At 41.0% G+C, this 22469-nt stretch overlaps 1 protein-coding gene across 6 annotated transcripts in view; it reads left to right on the top strand.

Annotated features, from left to right (window-relative positions):
• Positions 1-22469, top strand: part of Ezh2 (enhancer of zeste 2 polycomb repressive complex 2 subunit) — a 64556-nt gene that overhangs the window by 6988 nt on the left and 35099 nt on the right. For 3 of the 6 annotated variants that reach the window (XM_042677228.1, XM_042677232.1, XM_042677230.1), the window contains exons 2-3: positions 19820-19943; positions 20501-20602. In XM_042677228.1, coding sequence (XP_042533162.1) covers positions 19827-19943; positions 20501-20602 — 219 coding nt within the window. In that variant the 5' untranslated portion in view covers positions 19820-19826. Of the gene's footprint in view, positions 1-19819; positions 19944-20500; positions 20630-22469 lie in introns of all 6 variants that reach the window. The other 3 variants (XM_042677227.1, XM_042677231.1, XM_042677226.1) reach the window with 1 other exon arrangement.

Genomic DNA, 22469 nt, shown 5'->3' with positions numbered 1-22469 from the left:
GTCAGTTTGTGCTTGGGGTGCTGTCTTCTGGATGTCTTGAGTTTTCCTGTCTATAAATTGATGATGGTAATAATAGCATCTGTCCAATAGGGTGGTTGTGCAATTAGAACTATATCTGCCATAAAGTTTGATCAATGGTTTTTAGTTATTATCGTGCCAGTATTGTTTTTAAATGTTGATATATTTTTCTCATTAATGGAACCAAACATTTCTTTTTTTTTTTTTTTTTTTTGGGTCTGGTCGTGGGGCCTGAACTCTGGGCCTGGCCACTGTCCCTCAACTCTTCAGCTCAAGGCTAGCGCTCTACTACTTGAGCCACAGCGCCACTTCCGGCTTTTTTCTTTTTGCTTATGTGGTGCTGAGGAATCGAACCCAGGGCCTCGAGCATGCAAGGCAAGCGCTCTACCACTGAGCCACCTTCCCAGCCCCGGAACCAAACATTTCTTACGTTTAAATGTCTGCTTAGGGACTGGTCTGTAAAGGAAATCTTAGTTTTATCTATTTCTTTTTAAACATGTATTGGTTTTGTTGGGCATAGTGGCTCACTCCTGTAATCATACCTACTTGGGAGTCAGAGATTGGGAGGATTGAGATTCAAGGTGAGCTCAGGCAAAAAGTTGGGAGACCCCCATCTCAGCTAATGAAAGCTGGCTTGGTGGTGCACAGCTGTCATCCCAGCTATGTAGGAAGCATAAATAGAAGGGTCACTTTCCAGACTGGCATTGGCATCAACATGAAACTGAGAAGAAGGCAAAAGGGCTGCAGGTTTGACTCAAGTGGTAGAGTGCCTGCCAAGCAAGCATGAAGCCTGGTATTCAGAAACCCAGTACTACCAAAAATAAAGTCTTTGATTAAAAGTAATATAGTGCAGTCATGGTATTCAGAATACGCCCTGTGGAAAATGAGCTGTCTAACTTACGGGCAGGGATGGGAGTGGGAAAATGGGAGAAAGCAAAGGAAGGGGTGACATTGTCCAAAAAGAATTGTACTCATTACCTGACTTAGGAAATGGTAACCCCTCTGTACAACACCTTAATAATAGAAGTATATTTAAAAAAAAGAAGTAAGTGTTTGACTTACAAAAGTGAGGCAGCGTAGACATTTGTAAAGTGAAAGCCGTGGTCCCTAGAACCCCTAGTCATTCTTCCCAGCCTTTTCCCATACAAATTTTCACATACAAATTAATGTTTTTACATAAATGCTATAAAAATGAGACCCACTGACTTAGTGGCCTCCCCCCACTTTTCTCTTTAAGATAGGGTCTCATTTTTACCTCTGGCTGACCTGGAATTCATGATCTTCCTGCCATAGCCTCCTGAATACTGGGGTTACAGGTGTGGATCAGTTGACCTGGCAAGCTGTTTAGTGCAGACACACTTTCTTTGGTTGATACCAAGAAATCTGTCTAACAATAGCTGATGTTTCTTTAGGGGTCACCGTGTGCTTTTCCCTATGTACTTTACTTTTTATTATCTTCTATAGATAAAATCTTAGTACTAAGAGATGGAGAAATTAGGAGACAAGGACTGCTTAGTAATGATAGAGGAAGGATTTGAACTTGGGCATTTTGGTTTTAAAGTCCTCTGTTTTATCCAGGAGCTGCACCTGGGCAGTAAGGGGATCTAACCCGGAGTATTATACCCTGTGTAATAGACTAATAATAGTGCAATACAGCTGTCAGGCTACATTTCTTTGCACATGGAGTGTACATTATTCCAGTTTATGAATGTGTCACCATACAGTAAACAGATCCTCTGTTCTGCCCTAGCCACTGTTCTATCTCCTCACATGTAGTGAACATACTCATGTATCTTTGAATACCCATCTGACAACTTTCTGTAGGGAGAAATTACCTTTCCATGAACACTGCCTTTCAGTACTGGGTATTGAACCTCACATGTGCTAGGCAAGGACTCTACCACAGAGCCACATCTCAACCAAGGATTGCCTTTTCAAGATGATGTCCATTTCACCCCTCACCCCACCTCCCCCAACCTGGTCTTGAATTTAGAGGTTGACATTTGCCTGGCATGTGCTCTGCCATTGAGTAGAACCTCAGTGTTTATGCATCTAGCCACCGATGTTATCAGATTTCTTTCTAGAAAGGTTCTAGTTTTTTTAATATATATCTTTTATTGTGAAGATACTGTACAAAGGGGTTACAGTTACATGAGTAAGGTGTAATGAGTGCATTTCCTATCGAGCATTGTTAACCCCTCCTTTGTTTTTCCTCTACATCCCTTCCCAAAGGTTCTAATTTTTTTGTTTCCAAGTCAACTTTTTACATGAAACACAATGCACACATTTGAAAGGTACCATGTCAGCCAAGATATGCTCACCCAAACAAACACATACAAACATACACGTATGTAAAATAGTGCCACCATCTTGTTGTTCACTCTCAACTGATGAGATTTCACTTTTTAAGAATGTTTTGTGGGCTGGGAGGGTGGCTCAGTGGTAGAGCGCTTGCCTTGCATGCATGAGGCCCTGGGTTCGATTCCTCAGCACCACATAAGCAAAAAGAAAAAAGCCGGAAGTGGCTCAAGTAGTAGAGCACTAGCCTTGAGCTGAAGAGCTGAGGGACAGCGCCCAGGCCCAGAGTTCAGGCCCACAACTGGACCCAAAAAAAAAAAAAAAAGAATATTTTGTGAATGGAATTACAATTATACAGATTGTAATTCCATATTTTGTGACTAACTTCTTTTATTCAGCATGTTTTTGAGATGCATCTGTGTGGTTTTTACCAGTAGTTTATTTTGAAGTCGTTATCCCATTATGTTAGAATACTAGACTTTTTTCTTGATAATTCATTTATCTTGTGATGAACACATAGGGGCTGTGTTCAGTTTTTGGCTATTAACAGTTTTAAATATTTGTATAGGTCTTCTAGATTTTTAGTTTCTTTGGTAAATAGAGGTAGATTGCTGTGTCATGTGGTAAATATTAATTTCATTTCCTGAGATATTGCCAAATGTTTCCAAAATATTTGTGCCATCTGTGTTGGAAATTGCGGTTCTAGTTGTAATTGTGTAGGGCCTACAGTGTCTCCGTATTCTCAAGATCTTGGTGTTGTCGGTCTTTAGTGATGGCCACCTAAGTATTAATTATTTCATTGTATCTTAATCTATTTCTTAGATGATCAATGATCTTGAACATCTTTTTATATGCTATTGGCCATTTATACATTTTGTGTTCAAACATATCGCCCACTTTAAAAATTAGATTGTCGGGGCTGGGAAAGTGGCTTAGTGATAGGGTGCTTGCCTAGCATACATGAAGCCCTAGGTTCAATTCCTCAGCACCACATAAACAGAAAAAGCTGGAAGTGGTGCTGTGGCTCTAGTGGTAGAGTGCTAGCCTTGAGCAAAAGAAGCTCAGGGACAGGACCCATGTCCTGAGTTCAAGCCCCAAGACTGGCAAAAAAAGAAACAAAATCAAAAACAAAAAAAATTGTCTCATTGAGTTGTGGGAGATCATTATAATCTCTACATATTCTTTTTTGTTTTTTTTCTTTTGGTTGGTTGTGGGACTTGAACTCTGGGCCTGTGTGCTGTCCCTGAGCCCTTCAGCTCAAGGTGAGCTCTCTGCCACATAAGCCTAGCGCCACTTCTGGTTTTCTGGTGGTTAATTGGAGATGGGAGTCTCACAGACTTTCCTGCATGGGCTAGCTTTGAACCTGTCCTCAGTTCTCAGCCTACTGAGGAGCTAGGATTACAGGCATGAGCCACCAGCACCCGCCTCTCTGTACATATTCTTTGTCAGGTTGTATAACACATATCTTTTTTTTTTTTTTTTTTTTGGTCGGCTGTGGGGCTTGAACTCTGGGCCTGGGTGCTGTCCCTCAGCTCTTCAGCTCAAGGCGAGCACTCTACCACTTGAGCTACAGCGCCACTTCCGGTTTTCTGGTGGTTTATTGGAGATAGGAGTCTCACCGTCTCTCCTGTCCGGGCTGGCTTTGAACCGCGATCCTCAGATCTCAGCCTCCTGAGTAGCTAGGATTACAGGCATGAGCCACCAGCGCCCGGCTTATAACACATATCTTTTTAGTTTGATTTTGAGTTTTAAAAATGATATAGGGGCTGGGAAGGTGGCTCAGTGGTAGAACGCTTGCCTTGTATGTCTGAGGCCCTGGGTTCGTTTCCTCAGCACCACATAAGCAGAAAAAAAAAAGCCGGAAGTGGCGCTGTGGCTCAAGTGGTAGAGTGCTAGCCTTGAGGTGAAGAGCTGAGGGACAGCGCCCAGGCCCAGAGTTCAGGCCCCATGACTGGACCTCCCACCCCCCCAAAATAAAAATGTTATAGATCAGATATTAATACTGGCAGTATAATAGTTGAAATTCAGTAAAATTATATGAAAATTCATTTTTAATTCACAGATCATTTAATTTTTAGTGAGATAAAACACTAGGTGTTTACTGAAATGTAAACCCAAAGTACCTATTATATGACTATAGGCATGGCTGGAAGAATTTTAAAGTTATGCGAATTAGTTTTAAAAGGTGTTCTTTAGCAGCTAAGTTTTTCATTTTCCATTGCTCAGATCTTGACATTAGTTAAACCTTAAGTTTTTTCTTAAAAGGACAAATATTATTGTAGTAAATTAAAAGTAATTTTTATGTTAGCCTGTTGTATGTAGAAATGAAGATTAGATTAACAGCTTAGTTTACTCATTGTGATAGTTCAGTAATTTTTTATTGTAGAAGTGTAGTTTTTCAGAATATATACTAATTTGTTCCTGCAGTAATCTTTAGCTTCCTTCAAGTGAGGCGGATCCTTTCCTTTCCCTGTTAAATGATGAGATGGGGAAAACCTTTGGGCTTCTTTGGGGGGGAGGGGGGAGGCCTGAGGCTTGAACTCTGGGCCTGGGTGCTGTCCCTGGGGTTCCTTTTTGCTCAAGGCCAGTGCTCCACCAATTTGAGCCACAGCTCCACTTCTGGTCTTTTCTCTGATTAATTGGAGATAAGAGTCTCATGGACTTTCCTCTCCAGGCCTGATTTGAACCATGATCCTTGGTGACTCCCCCCCCCCCCCCCCCCCCCCAAGTAACTAACTTCTGAGGCCAACATTTGGAATAGTTTACAAAGTAGCCCAAACGTTAGCCACTCTCATTCCGAGTAGTTTTCTTGTATCTTTTCCCTGTTGATCTCACTTGGTCTTCTAAGGAGTCTATAGGAAATTATTTTTGAGTACATCTGAGGGATGAGATTATTGGGATATGTCACAGAATCATCTGTTCTCTGGAATCTTTTCCTCACTATTTTGGCACCTCAAGAATCTGTTTAGCCTGTGGTTCCAAACAGTTCTCTTCCTGTCTCAGACCAATTACATGGCTTTTCTCCTTTAAAAGTAGTGCCATAATGCACACAATGCACATACCTAGGTATGCTTTTCTCCTAGACCCCTTCATTTTAAGTCCCCCCCTTTTGTGCCTCTAGTGGGGCTTGAATTCAGGGCCTGGGCACTGTTGCTTAGCTTTTGTGCTCAAGGCTAGCAGCTACTCTTCCACTTGTGCCACTGTGCCACTTACGGTTTTCTGGTGGTTAATTGGAGATAAGAGTCTCATGGACTTTGCTGCCCAGGCTGGCTTTGAACCGTCATCCTCAGATCACAGCCCTCTTGAGTAGCTAGAGTTACAGGCGTGAGCAATGGTTGCCCAGCTGACTACCTTGTTTTAATGGATACAGTGAGATAGGCTACCGTGAGAATTATGGATCAGAAAAGGCTGGAAACTACCCATCTGGAGTGGTCAGGGGTATTTGGAGATGGCAGAAATAATATTTTTGGGACAGGCGTGGAGGATGAAGGGGTTTGCTAGAAATGTCTAGGGATGTTAGGCTGTTATATAGGAATAAGGATACCAAATTGAAAGGAACTCAACACGGCAAAGTGTACTTCATCAGCTAAAAATCTGGCAAGCAACCTCCAGAGCAGGAAGGCTGTTCTTTTTTATTTATTTTTTATTGGTCGTGGGGCCTGAACTTTGAGCCGGGGCCCTCAGCTCTTGAGATCAAGGCTGGTGCTCTACCACTTGAGCCACAGCGCCACTTCTGGCTTTTTTCTGCTTGTGTGGTGCTGAGGAATTGAACCCAGGACCTCATGCATGCAAGGCAAGCGCTCTACCATGGAGCCACCTTCCCAGCCTAGGCTAGTCCCTTTTTATCCCTAATTCGGCAAGCCCTGCCCCTCTGCTGAATTGTGGGAGCTCAGGTTCACTAACTGTTCTTGATTGGGTAGTTTTAAGAGGGTAGGGTATGTCTCCCTAAATAGGGATAAGATTAATTATTCACATCCTTTGTTCCTTTCTTGAACAATCTAGGGTGTGTCTTACTCCTTTTGGGAACCATCAGTTTAGACAAAAACCTTACATTTCAAAAACCTTTGCTTATTCCAAAGCACAATCTTTTTCCTTTCCTTGTTATTGTGTTGGCAGAATAATCAACAAGAGGATAGCCACGGGGCAGAGCAGGAATTTGTAAGCCACCCACTTTGGTAGAAAAGGTGGATTTTCTTCAATGTTGAACAGTTGTCCTTTATTTAGTAATTTTGCCTCTTTGAAGAATGTTTACCTGAAGTAGAGATTTCAAGTTAAATTGCTATAATAAAGATAGTTCTTTATAGACTTTTTTCTTTCCCATCAACAGTATGATGTTACACACACACACATGTACACACACGTGCGCCGCACATACAAGGCTGTAACTGTGGTTGTGCCATTAAATTAGTATTTCTGTGGCTTGTACACCTTGGATTTCATCTTCATTGTGAAACAAATGAGATGAGCATATAAAGAATTTTCCTACAGAAAGCCAGTCTTCAATTTGCAGCTGATGAAATGGAGTAACTTGCTTAGAACCAATGGACCTTCAAGGTTGTATCAACAGGCTTTTGTTGCCTTAAGAGTCCTTTTTAAGCTCAAATCCTGGGGCTCTACACGCTTGATTTCTGTCACCCAATTAAAACTTATCTGGAGAGTTGGGGAAATACTGGCTTAGGTTCATATTACCATCAGAGGTGGTTGTGTGATTCTCCCTAGCTGGCACTTAATTGTGGTTATATGTATTATGTGTATTTCTCACAAAGTCCTTATAAATTAATCAATTCATAAAACATCTAATGCTGGTTATAGGCCTGTTTTTTCTTTTGTGTCTCTGCATTATGGATGTAATAGAACCTAAAAGGTTTTACCACAAAGAATAGGCACTGAGTTGTTTGGCTGCACTAGCTTTGTACATAACCAAGTCTAAGCTGGCTTGTTCAAACTTATTAGTTTCTAACGCTTACAGAATTTAAAATTTTAGTTGAAGAAATAAAAGTTTCCTTTGCCTTTGTTTGGTGACTGTTGCAGTATAGAAAATAAAATGCCTTCAAAGTACTTTATGGGTGGCGCACCTCAGCTCCCCAACGCTGGGTTGGGGAATGCTTGGCCCATACTCCATGTAAGGCCCAAGGAATCATTTGGTACATGAAAGACACGAATTTGATGAGAGTTAAGCCTTGGGCTGATTCCCCCATAGGCAAACCTGACTTCTGGTCACGGGGCAGTGCACACATGTTTGGTGTTATCGTTACCTTTTCTATGAGTTGTACCAGAGCATCCTAAGGTTTTTTTTTTTTTTTTTTGGTACGGTCGTGGGGCCTGAACTCTGGGCCTGGGCAGTGTCCTTCAGCTCAAGGCTAGCGCTCTACCACTTGAGCCACAGCGCCACTTCTGGCTTTTTTCTTATGTGGTGCTGAGGAATCGAACCCAGGGCCTCAGGCATGCAAGGCAATCGCTCTACCACTGAGCCACCTTCCCAGCCCCCCTAAGTTCTTTTAATTTGTACCATTCCCTCAAAGAAATTTGGTACCTTAAAAAAAAAGAAAAAGAAAAAGAAAAAAAAAAAAACGGAATCCCACCTATCCTAACTTTAAGCCCTTCCTGGATTTTGGCATCACTTATGTTAGGTTTTTAAAAAGAGGTTGAGTAAGAACAGCACCATTTATGTTAGGTTTTTAAAAAGAGGTGGCCGAGTAAGAACTGCACTATGCACGTGGTATTCAAGTAAGGGGTAGGTTTATTCATCATTCCGGCTGGCACCAGGCCATGTTGGGCCTCCACCCTGCTGCGAAAGAGAGTGTCTGGGCCTGGGCTAGGCCTTATCTAGGGCATGGGAGGAGAAAGGTGTGGCCACATCAAATTCAGATGTGACCTCAGCAGATGCAGATGTGACCTCTTCCACGTGTGCCAGTTGCCTAGCTAACACAGTTACTGGGTGGAGACTTTGCTGGGAGGAGGGTGGAGTCTGCTTACCATCCAGGAGTGGACCTTACAATATGCTTCTTGGCTGTTCATCGTCTGTATTGGTAATTTTGTATGGCCCTCCAGAGATGTTATAAATATCCTACTAGAACTACTCAAATAAAAGGTGAGATAGCCTCTAGAAAGAAAATACCAACTTTTAAATCTAGACTACTAAAAAAGTAGTCTGGAGTCTATTGCTTGAATGTTAGCCACTCATCCTAGTCCTCCATTTTGCTCATTTCCTGTATGGGATTACGGGTCTAGCAATGCTTCCTCCACCTCCACCACATCCTAGTTTTAGTCTAGAAATGGTAGGTGATAACTTCAGGAGTTATAACTGGCTTGTTGTAAGAGCCCATTTTCCCTCTGGAATGAGAACATTATGTTGTGGGTTGTTGGTGTACATTTTAGGGGCAGTGGTAGCTTGTTTTGAACTCTTCCTCATGGTTGCCAGGTCCATACCTCCAACGTGTGTATCTTCATATCTGCAGACACACACACACACACACACACACACACACACTTTTCCACACACACACTCACACACACACTTTTACACACACACACACACACACTCACACACACACACACACACACACTTTTTTCCCCCCCTGAGATAGAATCTTGTTTTATGCCCAGGCTAGCCTGAACTTTGATCTTCCTACTCAGGCTTTCCTGTATTGCTGTGGTGACACTGCTGGTTGTTGTGTTTCCCCTGTGGCTGGGAGAACAGGCTTGTGCCACTGCCTTCAGCCATTGGTGAGATGAAGTTTCCTGAACTTTTATGCCTGGCCTGGCTGGCCTGGAACTGTGGTTACCGCTCAGATCTCTGTCCTCTAAGTAGATAGGATTACAGGTGTGAGCCATTAGTTCTATGTCTTATCTGTAAACAATAGGATCACCTGTAGAGAGCTGGTGATGAGCTTCAGATTTTTGTCCTCATCTCATGCTAAAACAGTAATAGATTCCTGTACTCACCTAAATTGTACTTCCTCTAAAATTTTGCTCTATGTGTTAGAATTGTGTAAGATGAATGGAGAGAAGAGGGCAAATACAGTCATTATATTCAGTGTACATATGTGAAAATGGAACCAGGTAACTTGAGGGTATGGGTAGTTTTGGGAAAGGTGGGGAAAATGATGGAAGGGATGACATTAATCAAGGACAATTGTACTTATAAACTGACTTGTTGAATTGAAATCCCGTTGTACAAATAAACCCTTTAGATGTCACTTTAGTGTATCTGTTTTATCTGTTGTTCAAGCACATTCTTTAAAGTATTTATAATTCATTTTCCTAATTGGTTTCTTTTCAACTGATAGTACTATCAACTTGTAGTACTTTTCAAACAAAAGGAATACTGTTTTTGTGAAACTCCATGTTGAACTAAGTGAAATAACTTGCTGGAGGAGCAAAGTGATCTTTTTTAACTGAAGAATCTAACATTTGCTATAATGGTCAAGTTTATGTTTATCATTCAGCTAAAATTGCTAAATTACCATAATTTTTTAACTTAAAAATTTTTTTAATGGTACTGGTAAACTAACCCAGGGTTTTGTGCATATTAGGAATGCCTTCTACACTGAGCTATATTTCCAGCTTTTGTTTTTGTTGTTTTTTTGGCCAGTCCTGGGGTTTGAACTCAGTGCCTGGGCACTGTCCCAGAGCTTTTTTTTTGGGGGGGGGGTCCGGTCGTGGGGCCTGAACTCTGGGCCTGGGCGCTGTCCCTCAGCTCTTCAGCTCAAGGCTAGCACTCTACCACTTGAGCCACAGCGCCACTTCTGGCTCTTTTCTTTTTGCTTATGTGGTGCTGAGGAATCAAACCCAGGGCCTCAGGCATGCAAGACAAGCGCTCTACCACTGAGCCACCTTCCCAGCCCTCCCAGAGCTATTTTGTTGTTATGTTTTCTTTGCTCTAGGCTATAAGCATTATGCCCACCTTTGATCTTCAGCTCCACGCAGACCTGAGCTCCTCCCTGCCCTGGAGTTCCCGACAAGCAACGGCCCCTCCCTCTCTCTACCCAGACTCACCAGAGCTCCCACCTACCTCACTTCCTACCTTCTGACCCTGCTGCTACCTAGATAGTGCAGGCTGCCAGGCACTCTCTAATAAACCTTGTAATAATCTTTCTCCTGTGCCTGCCTGCCTCTGTGTGGTTCCCTGGGATGGATGTGAAGGATCCTTTCAAAGGCTTGTGCTCTACCACTTGAGCCACAGCACCACTTCTGGTTTTCTGGTGGTTAATTGGAGATAAGAGTCTCATGGCCTTTCCTGCCCTGGCCAGCTTTGAACCTTGATCCTCAGACCTCAGCCTCGTAAGAAGCTAGAAGCCACCGGTGCTCAGCTAATATGGTATTTTTTTAACATTTGTTTTGAATGGAATTTTACAACTGACTTGATTTTGATTTTATTAACATGATTCCTAAAAACGTACAGATATAAACTCCATGTGGTAAAACCAAAGCATATTTATTAAATGCCATTACATTAGTCATACATTTTAAACAATCTTGTTTTAAGGCTGAACAGCAAATGTTAGAGCTTACAATAGAATGATATAGCCTTGAGACTAGTTTTATAATAAATTGGTATCTTAATGCAGAGAAATACTATTTGCATAAATGTTTTATAATACAATCTTACTTAACTTTTAGTCCTCTTTATTCAGGATAATTGGCTATACTAAGCAGAACAGTGCCAGCTAGCTAGCTATTCTTATGTGCCAGTCTTAACGTCAATGAAGAGACTGTAAAGCTTTGTTGATCATTGAGGCATTGTAGAATTCCCAAAATCTTAATGAATTAAATGGACATTTAGTTATTTTTGGAATTCTTATTAGAGAAAAGTATTGACTTTTTACTATTAGATTTGTTAATGAGTTGTTGCTGGTTGATGTGTCTTAATTCCATCTTGAAAAGATACCAGTTTAAGACAAAACCTTAAATTTCCAAAACCCTTCCTTATCCCTAAGCAGTTCCTCTTTTCCTTAACGAGAGCCAAGCCACTAGGCAAAAACAGGAACTTGTAAATTTTCTATTTTGATGGGAAAGGCAGTTTTTCTCGTAGGCCTATTCACAGATTGTTGTCTGTTAATTTCTGTTGTAGACCCTGCCACAGAGCCTGCCATATATTAGAAATTCAATAAATACTTGTTAAATGAAATGAATGTGTAGACATTTTCTGTTCAACTCCCTATTCAGATGCTCTTTTCTATGTCGTAGGCTCCTAGCTGGGGGCAAAGGCGATATTTTTCTTGGACCAGTTTAAAAGCAACTATTAGCTCTGAAATATACATCATCTGTTGATTTGTTTGATCAGTCCAAGTACCTTGGTGGCAGAGTTGACCCCCTCGATTCAGATGTTGTATTCCTAATGATATATCTTAAAATGGATAGTCATCTCAAATAGGTGTGCCATCATATAGACTGTCTCTCCCGTACACACAGTATCGTAGAGGCGTGCATTGAAAAAAATAAAACAATGCTCCTTACTCATTCCAGTGTTCTAACACATTCTCCCTATGTATTCTTTTTTATTTTTATTTTTTAAATTTTGGTTGGTAGTGGGTCGTGAACTCGGCTTGGGCGCTGCCCCTGAGCTTTTCAGCTCAGGGTGAGCACTCTACCACTTAAGCCACAGCACCACTTCTGGTTTTCTGGTGGTTAGTTGGAGATAAGAGTCTTATGTATTTTCCTGCCCAGGCTGTTTTGAACCACCATCCACAGATCTCAGCCTCCAGAGTAGCCAGGATTACAGGCGTCAGCCACCGGCACCTGGCTCTCCCTATGTTTTCTTAAAGGAGTGTCATAGTTTCAGGTCTGTCTTTGAGCCTGTGGTCCATTTTGAGTTGATTTTTTTTTTTTTTAATTGTGAAAATACCGTACAGAGGGGTTACAATTACATGGGCAAGGTAATGAGTACATTTCTTATCAAGCATTGTTGCCTCCTTTTTTTCCCCTTCCCATGCCTTCCCAACGCCCCCCCCCCCCCCCCAGTTGATTTTTGTAAGAGTTGGAGTGTAGTCTCTTCTCCTGTGTGACACTCATTTTCCCCAAGCACCTTTTACTGTTCTAAATGCATGGTTTTGGCACTTTAGTCAAACCACTTGATTGTAGATCATGAATATACTTCTAGGCTCTCCCCTGGCCCGTTGGTCTGTAGATCGTTTTTAATGTTAGTGCTTTGCTGTTTTCAGTATTAGGGGAGGTTGAACTCTGGGTTTTGTGCTTGGTGCTTTACCATTTGAGTCATTTCTCTAGCCTCATTCTATTTTTTTTGCCATTATAGCCTGTATTGTATTTTGATGTCAGGTAGTGGAATGCCTCTTCTTTGGTGGTACTGGCATGAGACTTGAATTCAGGGCTTTGAGCTTGCTCAGCTTGCTCACTGCTGGCACTCTACCACTTGAACAATGAATCCAGCTTAATGTTTTTTTTTTGGACCGGTCGTGGCCTGAACTCTGGGCCTGGGCACTGTCCCTCAGCTCTTCACTTCAAGGCTAGCGCTCTACCACTTGAGCCACAGCGCCACTTCCGGCTTTTTTTTTCTTATGTGGTGCTGAGGAATTGAACCCAGGGCCTCATGCATACAAGGCAAGCGCTCTACCACTGAGCCACCTTCCCAGCCCCCAGCTTAATGTTTTGCTGGTTAAATGGATATGGAGTCTCCTGAACTTTTTTTGCCTGGTTTAGCTTTGTACTTAGCTTTGTGAGTAACTAGAATTTCAGATATGAGCCATCTAAACCAAGCACTCCTCTGTTCTTTTTGCTCAATCAATGTTGTTTTGGCAACTTTGGTTATTTTTAGAAGGTCCACGTGAATTTTAGGATTATTTTTCCCTCTTCTTCTCAGGTAGACATATGGTCATAGAGGCATTTTAATAGGAATTACATCTAATCTATAGATCACTTTACATAGTATGGATTTTTTTTTAACAGTATTGATTTTCCCATTCTGAACACAAGAGTCTTTTTCGTGTGTGTATCTTCAGTTTTTATCATGAATGTTTTATGTTATTTTTTCTGAGAAATTTGTCTTATATTACCTACATTTTACTTTAGTATAGATGTAGAATATTTTCATATTACAAAGATGTACCCTTGTGAGACACATATTTGCCAACTTCATTGTGATGTTTAGTGCAGTTCTTTTTGTCTTAACCTTCTTCTGTCTAGTTGAAACATTTTCAAAAGTTACATAGGTCAGCTCTCTCTCTTTTCTAAGAAGTTATGAGAATGTAATACATTTGGACTTATTGTATAGTCTGTATTCCAGCCTGAGATCTTGTAACTTTTCAATGTTAGTTTGTTGTCTAACCTATTTAAATTGAAGACCTTATTTATTTGTCATTTATTTGTTAGTTGATAGCCATAGAGTGCTTACTCTTTTCCAGGCATTCTCTGTGACTTTCTATAAATTTACTTCTCATTATGACTATGAGGTGATGCTGTTGAATTAAGCTCTTTTTAATGAGCAAAGTGAGGCACAGAGGTGTTAAATTACCTGGCCAATTTCATGCACAGCTAGTTAAATGGGAGAATGGGGGTATGAACCCAGGTAGTGTGGCTTTGGAATCTGTGCTCTAGTATAGGACTTAGAGTCTGAATGTTGTTTGCTTGGAATGGAGACTGCTGCTGGGTCCATTTTTGCCTTCTATTCATTACAGGAACTATTAATCATGAGAACACTTTCTCTTGAATTAGACTAGGCCTGGCTTCAGAATCCTAACAGATGTAGCAATCAAAGCTTGTAGATGAGATGAAGTGTGCTTTCATCTCTGACCTTATCTTTCTTGAATCCTGATTCTCTTAGTGCATAACATTTTGCATCTGATTTCTTGAATTCTTAAGTCTTCCTTTCCAAAGGCTGAATATTACAAGCATTTCCCCTCAGATCTAAGATCCGTCCCTGAGGTAATTAATTAATAGTTATATGTCATTATCTTTACTTATGATGTCATTAATATACTTTTCATTTAAATATTTAAATACTATTAACATTTAAACATTTACTATTAAGGACTGGGCTGATTTTTCAAAATGGGAGTGTGTGTGTGTGTGTGCGCGTGCGCGCGCGCACACACTCAGGTGGTGGGGCTTGAACTCAGGGCCTGGGTGCTGAGTTCCCCTAGCTTTTTCGAAGTCTTGAGGCTGGCAGTTTACCACTTGAGCCACAGCTCTACTTCCAGCTTGAGGTTAATTGGAGAATAGATGCCAATCGTAGACTTTCCTGCCTACGCTTACTTCCAATCTTGTTCTTCAAATTTCAGCCCCCTGAGTAGCTAGAATTACAGGCGTGAGTCACTGGTGCCTGGCAAAATAGGCAATATTATGGCAATCTGGTCATGCAGTGAATGGTTTTTAGGAAAGATATTGTAATCATACTATATGTCATTTTTTTGTTTGGATTTGACTTTATTTAGCCTAATACTCAGTTAAGAGGAATAGTTAATGCTATTAATTTAGTTTAGAAAGATAAATAGTATTCGTAGTTTATTATTTCATTTTTCTAGACAAGTAGAAACAGACTTGTACTTGGCAAGATGCAGTAGATGGCTGCTGCCTTGATTTGGCAGATGTGTTAAGAAGACCTTGTAAAGCAGCAGGGACCACTGGCAGCGAAGCAGCAGGGCCCACTGGCAGCGAAGCAGCAGGGCCCCACTGGCAGTGAAGCAGCAGGGCCCACTGGCAGTGCCTAAAGACTTTCTTTGCTCCTTTTCAGCTTTCTTAAGTTTTTAAATCATTGACATCTGAGTACAAAGAGGTAGGGTAAAGGCCTGTTTAGGAAAAGAACTGTGACAAGTGGAATAAGTTTGTACTTTATGGGGAAGATGACTGCATCCTTAAGTTTCTGTGGTCTGGTTACCTGCTAGGTTAGGAGGCTATGTGCTTTTCGGGCCTCCATCAGTCTGGCAGGATGGAAGAGGATGGAGGTGCTCCTTCCTGGGTGAGCAGAGCAGAGAACCAATGTGCAGTTTGGGTTCACTTTGATAATCCATTCCTTACCTACCAACCAGATCCTTCCACTTTTAGTTGCCACCTGTCTAGCTTTCTCCTGCTCAGGTCTTTCGTTCCCTTCCCTTCTTCCTTTGTGTTGGAATCAGCCCAGCTTGGGGTTGAGTTCATTTCTCAGCTTTCCATCCTGTATTTTCTTTTCTTGCCTCAAAATCCTTTTACATATAAATTTTATAATGTAGCTTAAAAAATTATATTTGGTTGGGCTGGGAAGGTGGCTCAGTGGTAGAGCACTTGCCTTGCATGCCTGAGGCCCTGGGTTCGATTCCCCAGCACCACATAAGCAAAAAGAAAAAAGCCGGAAGTGGCTCTGTGGCTCAAGTGGTAGAGCACTAGCCTTGAGCTCAAGAGCTGAGGGACAGCACCTAGGCCCAGAGTTCAGGCCCCACGACTGGACCCCCCCCCAATAAATAAATAAATAATATTAAAAATTTATATTTGGCTTTATTGTCTATGGTTAAGTGCAAACAAAAAATGAGACGTATTTTATTTTTTGCGTTTCTTAAAACTTCTTAGGAGTATATAAGTTCCATAAAAGCAAGATTGTATTTTTTTTTCCCCTTGGGTCCAGTCCTGGGTCTTGAACTCATGACCTGGGCACTGTCCCTGAGCTTCTTCTTTTCAAGGCTAACACTCTACCAGTTGAGAGCCACAGCTCCACTTCTGGCTTTTTCTGTTTATGTGGTACTGAGGAACTGAACCCAGGGTTTCACGTATACTAGGCAAGACTTATCACTGAGTCACATTCTTTTCATGTTCATTTTATTCAACTTTGTGTACCTTCTGCCTGGTTCATAATGCTTATTCCATGCTTAAGAAAATGAATTTCACTGGGCACCGGTAGCTCATGCCTGTAATTCTAGCTACTCAGGAGGCTGAGATCTGAGGAACGTGGTTCAAAGCCAGCCTGGGCAGGAAAGTCTGTGAGACTCTTATCTCCAATAAACCACTAGAAAACAGGAAGTGGTGCTGTGGCTCAATCAGTAGAGCTCGAACCTTGAGCTGAAGAGCACAGGGACAGTGCCCAGGCCCAGAGTTCAAGCCCCATGACCGACAAAAAAAAAAAAAAAAAAGGAATTTCTTTGCTTCTTTCGACTCTGTCCCATTGGTGGTTGAGTATTCTTTTTTTTTTTTTTTTTTGGGTCCAGTCGTGGGGCCTGAACTCTGGGCTTGAGCGCTGTCCCTCAGCTCAAGGCTAGCGCTCTACCACTTGAGCCACAGCGCCACTTCCGGCTTTTTTCTTTTTGCTTATGTGGTGCTGAGGAATCGAACCCAGGGCCCCAGGCATGCAAGGCAAGCGCTCAAGCGCTCTACCACTGAGCCAACTTCCCAGCCCGGTGGTTGAGTATTCTGAAGAAAGATACCCACTGTGGCTACTGAGAGAAAAAGGAAGATACCCTGGGTATCTTACTTTTGTATAGCTTTGTTAAAGTACTTGCAGGAACAACTCAAGGCTCAAGGCTTCAGGGCATTGCTTTGTGTCATGAGTTTGGCAGCATATCCTGGTGTTGGTAGGGTTGTAGTGGAGGGAGTTCCTCACTTCGTGGCAACTAGGAAGCAGAGAGATCAGTGCCCTCACCCTTCAAAGACAGGCCTTCCCTCCACCTGCTTCCCGCGGACCCTGCCTGCCAGTCTCTGTTGCCGCCCAGATGAGTGCCACCCAGATGAGTGCCACCCTCTGGGGACACAGACGTTCAAGAAAGGATTGTGGGTGATGTTCCATATTCAAATCCTAATGTCCAGCAAACCTCAGGGCTTTTTCTCTCCCTCTAAATCTCCACAGAAGTTCTCTCTATTTCTGAGGGTGTTATAAATGCAAGTGAAGTTCTATGTAGGTAACTCAGATATATTGGAAAGTCATTTTCCCCCCCTCATTTGTCATATTTAAATCATGGTGGAAAAATGTCCTAAGTAATTTTTATTTTGTACTTTGGAGTTGAACTGAGGGCTTCATACTGTTTTATGGTAGGTATTCTACTACTTGAGCCATGTCTTTTAGTGCCTCAGTAACTTTAGCTCACTTTTCTTTCCTTGCCTGTGTTGTCTAAAGCTTGTGTCCCCTCTTGCTTAGAGACTAGACTGCTGCACAGCCCGTTACTGCATGCTGTCAGCTTGGTCTTTTCAGACGTGAATGAATAACCACACCTCCCCTTTTAAAACAGTTTGACTTCCTCTTGCTTTTAAGATAAATAAAAAATCATTACATAGTTTAGGAAACTTTTTCACTCCCCAACCGTAAGCTGTCCTTCTAATCTCTTGAAGATACAGTATGTTTTAAATAATTTTAGGAGAAAGTGTTCTAGAAAAGGACACTTTCTTAGATTTAAGGTAAACTAGACATTGGGTGAACTATATGGCTGTCTTCCCACTTAAACATAATTGGTTCTTAGAGCCTGCAACTAAAGATAAGGCTTAACATTTACTCTGCAATCAGTTGATGTATTCCTCTCTGCTCTTGCTAACAGGTATATCTCGTGTGAATAGAAGTGGCATAAGAAGCAGAAAAACAGACTATCACAGTGTTTAAATAGCAAGCATGGGAGTCTTTAACTCCCGTTTCTTGCATGGAGAACAGGGAAATTTCTTCGGGCTGGGAAGGTGTCTCAGTGGTAGAGTGCTTGCCTTGCATGCATGAAGCCCTGGGTTTGATTCCTCAGCACCACATAAGCAGTTAAGGCTGGAAGTGGCACTGTGGCTCAAGTTGGTAGAGTGCTAGCCTTAAGCTCAAGAGCTGAGGGACAGCGCCCAGGCCCAGAATTCAGGCCCCCCATTACCAACCCCCCCCCCAAATTCTTCTACTTCAACACTTATACTAAAATCCTTGATAAAACTTATACATGGGAGCTGGGCCCTGGTGGCTCACACCTGTCATCCTAGCTATTCAGGAGGCTGAGATCTGAGGATGGTGGTTCAAAGCCAGTCCGGGCAAGAAAGTCCATGAAACTCTTATCTCCAATGAACCACTCAGAAAACTGGTAGTAGCACTGTGGCTCAAGTGCTCGCCTTGAGCTGAAGAGCTGAGGGACAGGGCCCAGGCCCAGAGTTCAAGCCCCACAACTGACAAAACAAACAAAAAACAAAACAAAAAACTTACATGTGGGAGAGAATATTTTAATTTGTATGTTCATTGTATGTCCCGTTTTATTGTTTTATACTTTTTGTGTTGCATGTAAATTCTACTTTTCCACTTTCACCTCTGTCAATTGCAGTCGTTCCTCATTAGTGGAAGGGAATTGGTTGCATTACTTGGATACCAGAATCTGTGCTAAAGCCTCTTTACAAAAAATGGCAAGATGGGGCTGGGAAGGTGGCTCAGTGGTAGAGTGCTTGCCTTGCATGCCAGAGGCTCTGGGTTTGATTCCTCAGCACCACATAAGCAAAAAGAAAAAAGCCGGAAGTGGCGCTGTGGCTCAAGTGGTAGAGTGCTAGCCTTGAGCTGAAGAGCTGAGGGACAGCGCCCAGGCCCAGAGTTCAGGCCCCATGACCGGACCCAAAAAAAAAAAAAAACAAAAAAACAAAAAATGGCAAGATATTGGTTGTCTATATATGTTATGTCATTTCTAGGTTAAGTTTTTTTTTTTTTGCGGTCATGGTGCTTGAACTCAGGGCCTGGGTGCTGCCCCTGAGGTTTTTTTTTTTTTTTGCCACTTTGAGGCCACAGCTCCACTTCTGTTTTTTGATGGTTAATTAGAGATAAAAGTCTCATCGCTTTCCTGCTCCAGCTGGCTTCAAACCTTGATCCTCAGATCTCAGCCTCCTGAGTAGCGAGGATGACAGGCAGGAGCCGTGGGCGCCTGGCTTTCTGTGTTACAGTGAGTAGTCCAAGTGCTGTGGGAGGAGTTGTTAGGTTAGACTTGTATAGTTTTGCGTAGGGAACAAAGACAAAAGTCTGTCCATGTTCAGTACAAAGACACCCTCTGTGAACACCTAGCTACACAGAGCAAAATGAGATGTGAGGTGACCATTGCCCAAAGGACAAGCATTGAGAGATTGAACCTCTGTGAAATGGCTGGAGACTTCCTTGAACCCATTCATTGGAGTGCTTGGCATACAACCAATTCCAAGTTCTGTTTTTGGGACTTTCTGGAGACATTTTTTCTAAATATTTTTGATCTTAGGTTGGAGGCCTTGCATATGGAACTTGTGGCTATGGAGAGTCATCTCTGTGTTACACATCACATCTTGTTTCTGTAATAGCTATCTTAGTGAGAAAAGAATCTTGTGCATGTTTTTGCTTCCACTTAGGTGGACCTCATACAGTAAAAAGCAGCTTGTGGTATGGTATAGTTAATTCCTGTAATGAGCTCATACTTCTGTAAGACTGATGTTACTTTGAAGTATAGAATTTTTGTAAATAAAAGTTTTAATCCTTAAAATAGCTTAAGGACTTAACCATAAAAACCAATTCAGCACCTTTTTATAAATCTCAATGGTATATGTTGTTTGTTTGTTAGTTTGCTGGGGGCTAAAAGACATTCAGGCTGGTTAATTAGTGATTTTAATGTGAAATCATTGCTTTTAGAATAATCATGGGCCAGACTGGGAAGAAATCTGAGAAGGGACCAGTGTGTTGGCGGAAGCGTGTAAAATCTGAGTACATGCGACTGAGGCAGCTCAAGAGGTTCAGACGAGCCGATGAAGTAAAGGTATAATTCTATCTTTTGTGGAAATGCATATACAATTAGGGCTAGTTCTCCTTCCCCCATGTTAAATGAATTATAATTTGAGATAGTACATTTCAGCCAAGGTTTACAGTGAGGTTATTGGAGACTTGGAAACTGAGGTTCTTAATCTGTCTTAATTAACATTGTGTTGTCATATTAATGATAATGGAAATACTATTTGGAAATCAGGTTTTTTTTTTAAAGTATACCTTTGCATTGCATTTGTAGACTCAGAGCTCAAATACAAAGAAATGTGTTTCATAACTATTCCTAATATCATTATTATTTTTTAACAGTTAACAAAGAAAGGATAGGAATAATTTCCTGTTGCTTTTTCACTTGGGATGAAATAATACATGTGGTGTTTTTGTATTATTTGAGTGTGGTAAATGATAGCCTCATTCATATAATCTATGTGCATTTGAGAAAATGTTCCTGGCATTTTTTGAGGAATTATATTTTTTAACCTGCTTTAGAGATGTTACACATTCTAACAATGAACAATTTCTCTTTCCTCCGCCTCTTTTTTTTTTTTTTAGAGTATGTTTAGTTCTAATCGCCAGAAAATTTTGGAAAGAACAGAAATCTTAAACCAAGAATGGAAACAACGAAGGATACAACCTGTGCACATCATGACTTCTGTGAGCTCATTGCGCGGGACTAGGGAGGTTGGTTAACACAACGTGTTGTCATTACCAGCACATTTTGGTTTTCTGCTTATTGGAATGTTGGTTTATTGGAAGAAAGTCATTGTCCTCAGGATGACCTTCTTTTTATTGCTATTTCCTTTTTAGTGTAAAATTGTTAATGGCTGCCTTACATTGTACTAGTAGCAATTCCTTAGAGTTCTAAGTATTAAGAATATATTTTGTTATAGGTATAGTCCTAGTTTTTGTAAGACTACTAATTTAAAATAACAACAAAAAACAACTCTTATCTCAAATATTCTTAATGTGCTTATCAGATCAGAATTAGAGCAAGGCTTTCTGACTCATAGTTGCCTTCATTCTCCTTTCCTCCAATATGAATTAACCATGTGGTGAGAAATTTTTCTTTTCCTATCCATGGGTTAAGATGGTTATATTTTATTTAAAATTTTAGGCTTTTAATAAGAATTTAAAGATTCACTGTTGGGATTGGAATTTCTTTTTCTATAGCATTTCCTGAGAGAGGTAGATCGTAATCACTCCAGGCATCTCCTGTTTTCAAAGAAAGCAATGAATCTGCCAGCAAGATGAGAGGAAAATGGCAGAATCCTAAACAGGATAGAACTAGTCAGAGGGGTTCTGGTTTAGGCACTTGTGTTTTAAGTAGCTTATGTTTTAAAGAAAGACACAGTGTAGGATGTTACCTGAAAGCTGAAGGAAAAGGAAGGGGTGAAGATTTAAGAATCAAGATTAAGTTATGTAGTAGACGTTTATCTGCATATCTAAACATGAAAAGCATATAAACTGAGCTTTAAAAATAATTTTCAGTGAGTAGTCATTTTAAAAAGCGCAATTTTATTATAATAAATAAATAACCAGTAATGAACTACCATGGGTTTATCAAGATAGTTTGACATATAGGCTTTAAACAGTTAATGTGACATCTCAGTAGTTGCAGACATGATGCGAATGATGACTTTGGTCATCTTGATGGCAGTAGATAATTAGGAACGGTTCCTAGCATCTATTCATTTTGTCAGGTGAAAACCTTTTTTTTTTTTTTTTTTTTGGTGTCTGTTGATACAGGAGCTTAAACTTAGGTCCTTACTTCTGTTTTGCTTTTTTTCTCACAGCTGGTGCTCTACCACTTGAGCCAGACCTCCAGTTCCAGCTTTTTGTTGGTTAATTTGGAGATAAGAGTCACGGATTTTCCTGGGCTGGTTTCAGACCACATCCTCATATTTCCGCCTCCTGAGTAGCTAGGATTATAAATGTGAGCCATCAGTGCCCAGCTAGGTGACAACTCCTTAAAGCCTGACTTTCAGTTGATAAATATGTATTTTGTGCTGACATCTTCCTCATGATTTGATTCAAAGAGTCTAGATATTAGAGTAAATGGCATTTTATTAACACTAAGGGTAACATTCTCAGAATAGGCATGGGTAGAGCTTATTTTCTTTGAAAGTTTGTCTGGTGGCTTTTGGGAAATTTTGAGGTAAAAAAAAAACACTTAAAATTAAATTTTCTCCCTGGAGGAATAAATCTTAGAAATTTAGAGGACTGTGGTGGAAATAACATGAAATACTTATATTTGATATACATTATCAATATTATGGAGCTATTGACAGCCTTATGGAGGTATATAATAAAAGCTAGCAGCAGCACTACTTCCAGCATTGTGCTAGGTCCTTTGCATGCAATTTCATTTCATCTTTATAGCCTTATAGCCATAAAGTCACTTTGCTTCCTCTGATCATCTGATGTCACTCAGAAGAATACATTTTATATAATATGGAGTAGTAAAGTCCATTATTTATGTGCAGCTTGAATTGCTTCTGATAAAATATTGCTATTAAATTTA

The sequence above is a fragment of the Dipodomys spectabilis genome, unplaced genomic scaffold, assembly GCF_019054845.1.
Source record: "Dipodomys spectabilis isolate Male_0828 unplaced genomic scaffold, ASM1905484v1 ptg000034l, whole genome shotgun sequence".
NCBI lineage: Eukaryota > Metazoa > Chordata > Mammalia > Rodentia > Heteromyidae > Dipodomys > Dipodomys spectabilis.
This window is presented reverse-complemented; position numbering and strand designations above follow the sequence as displayed.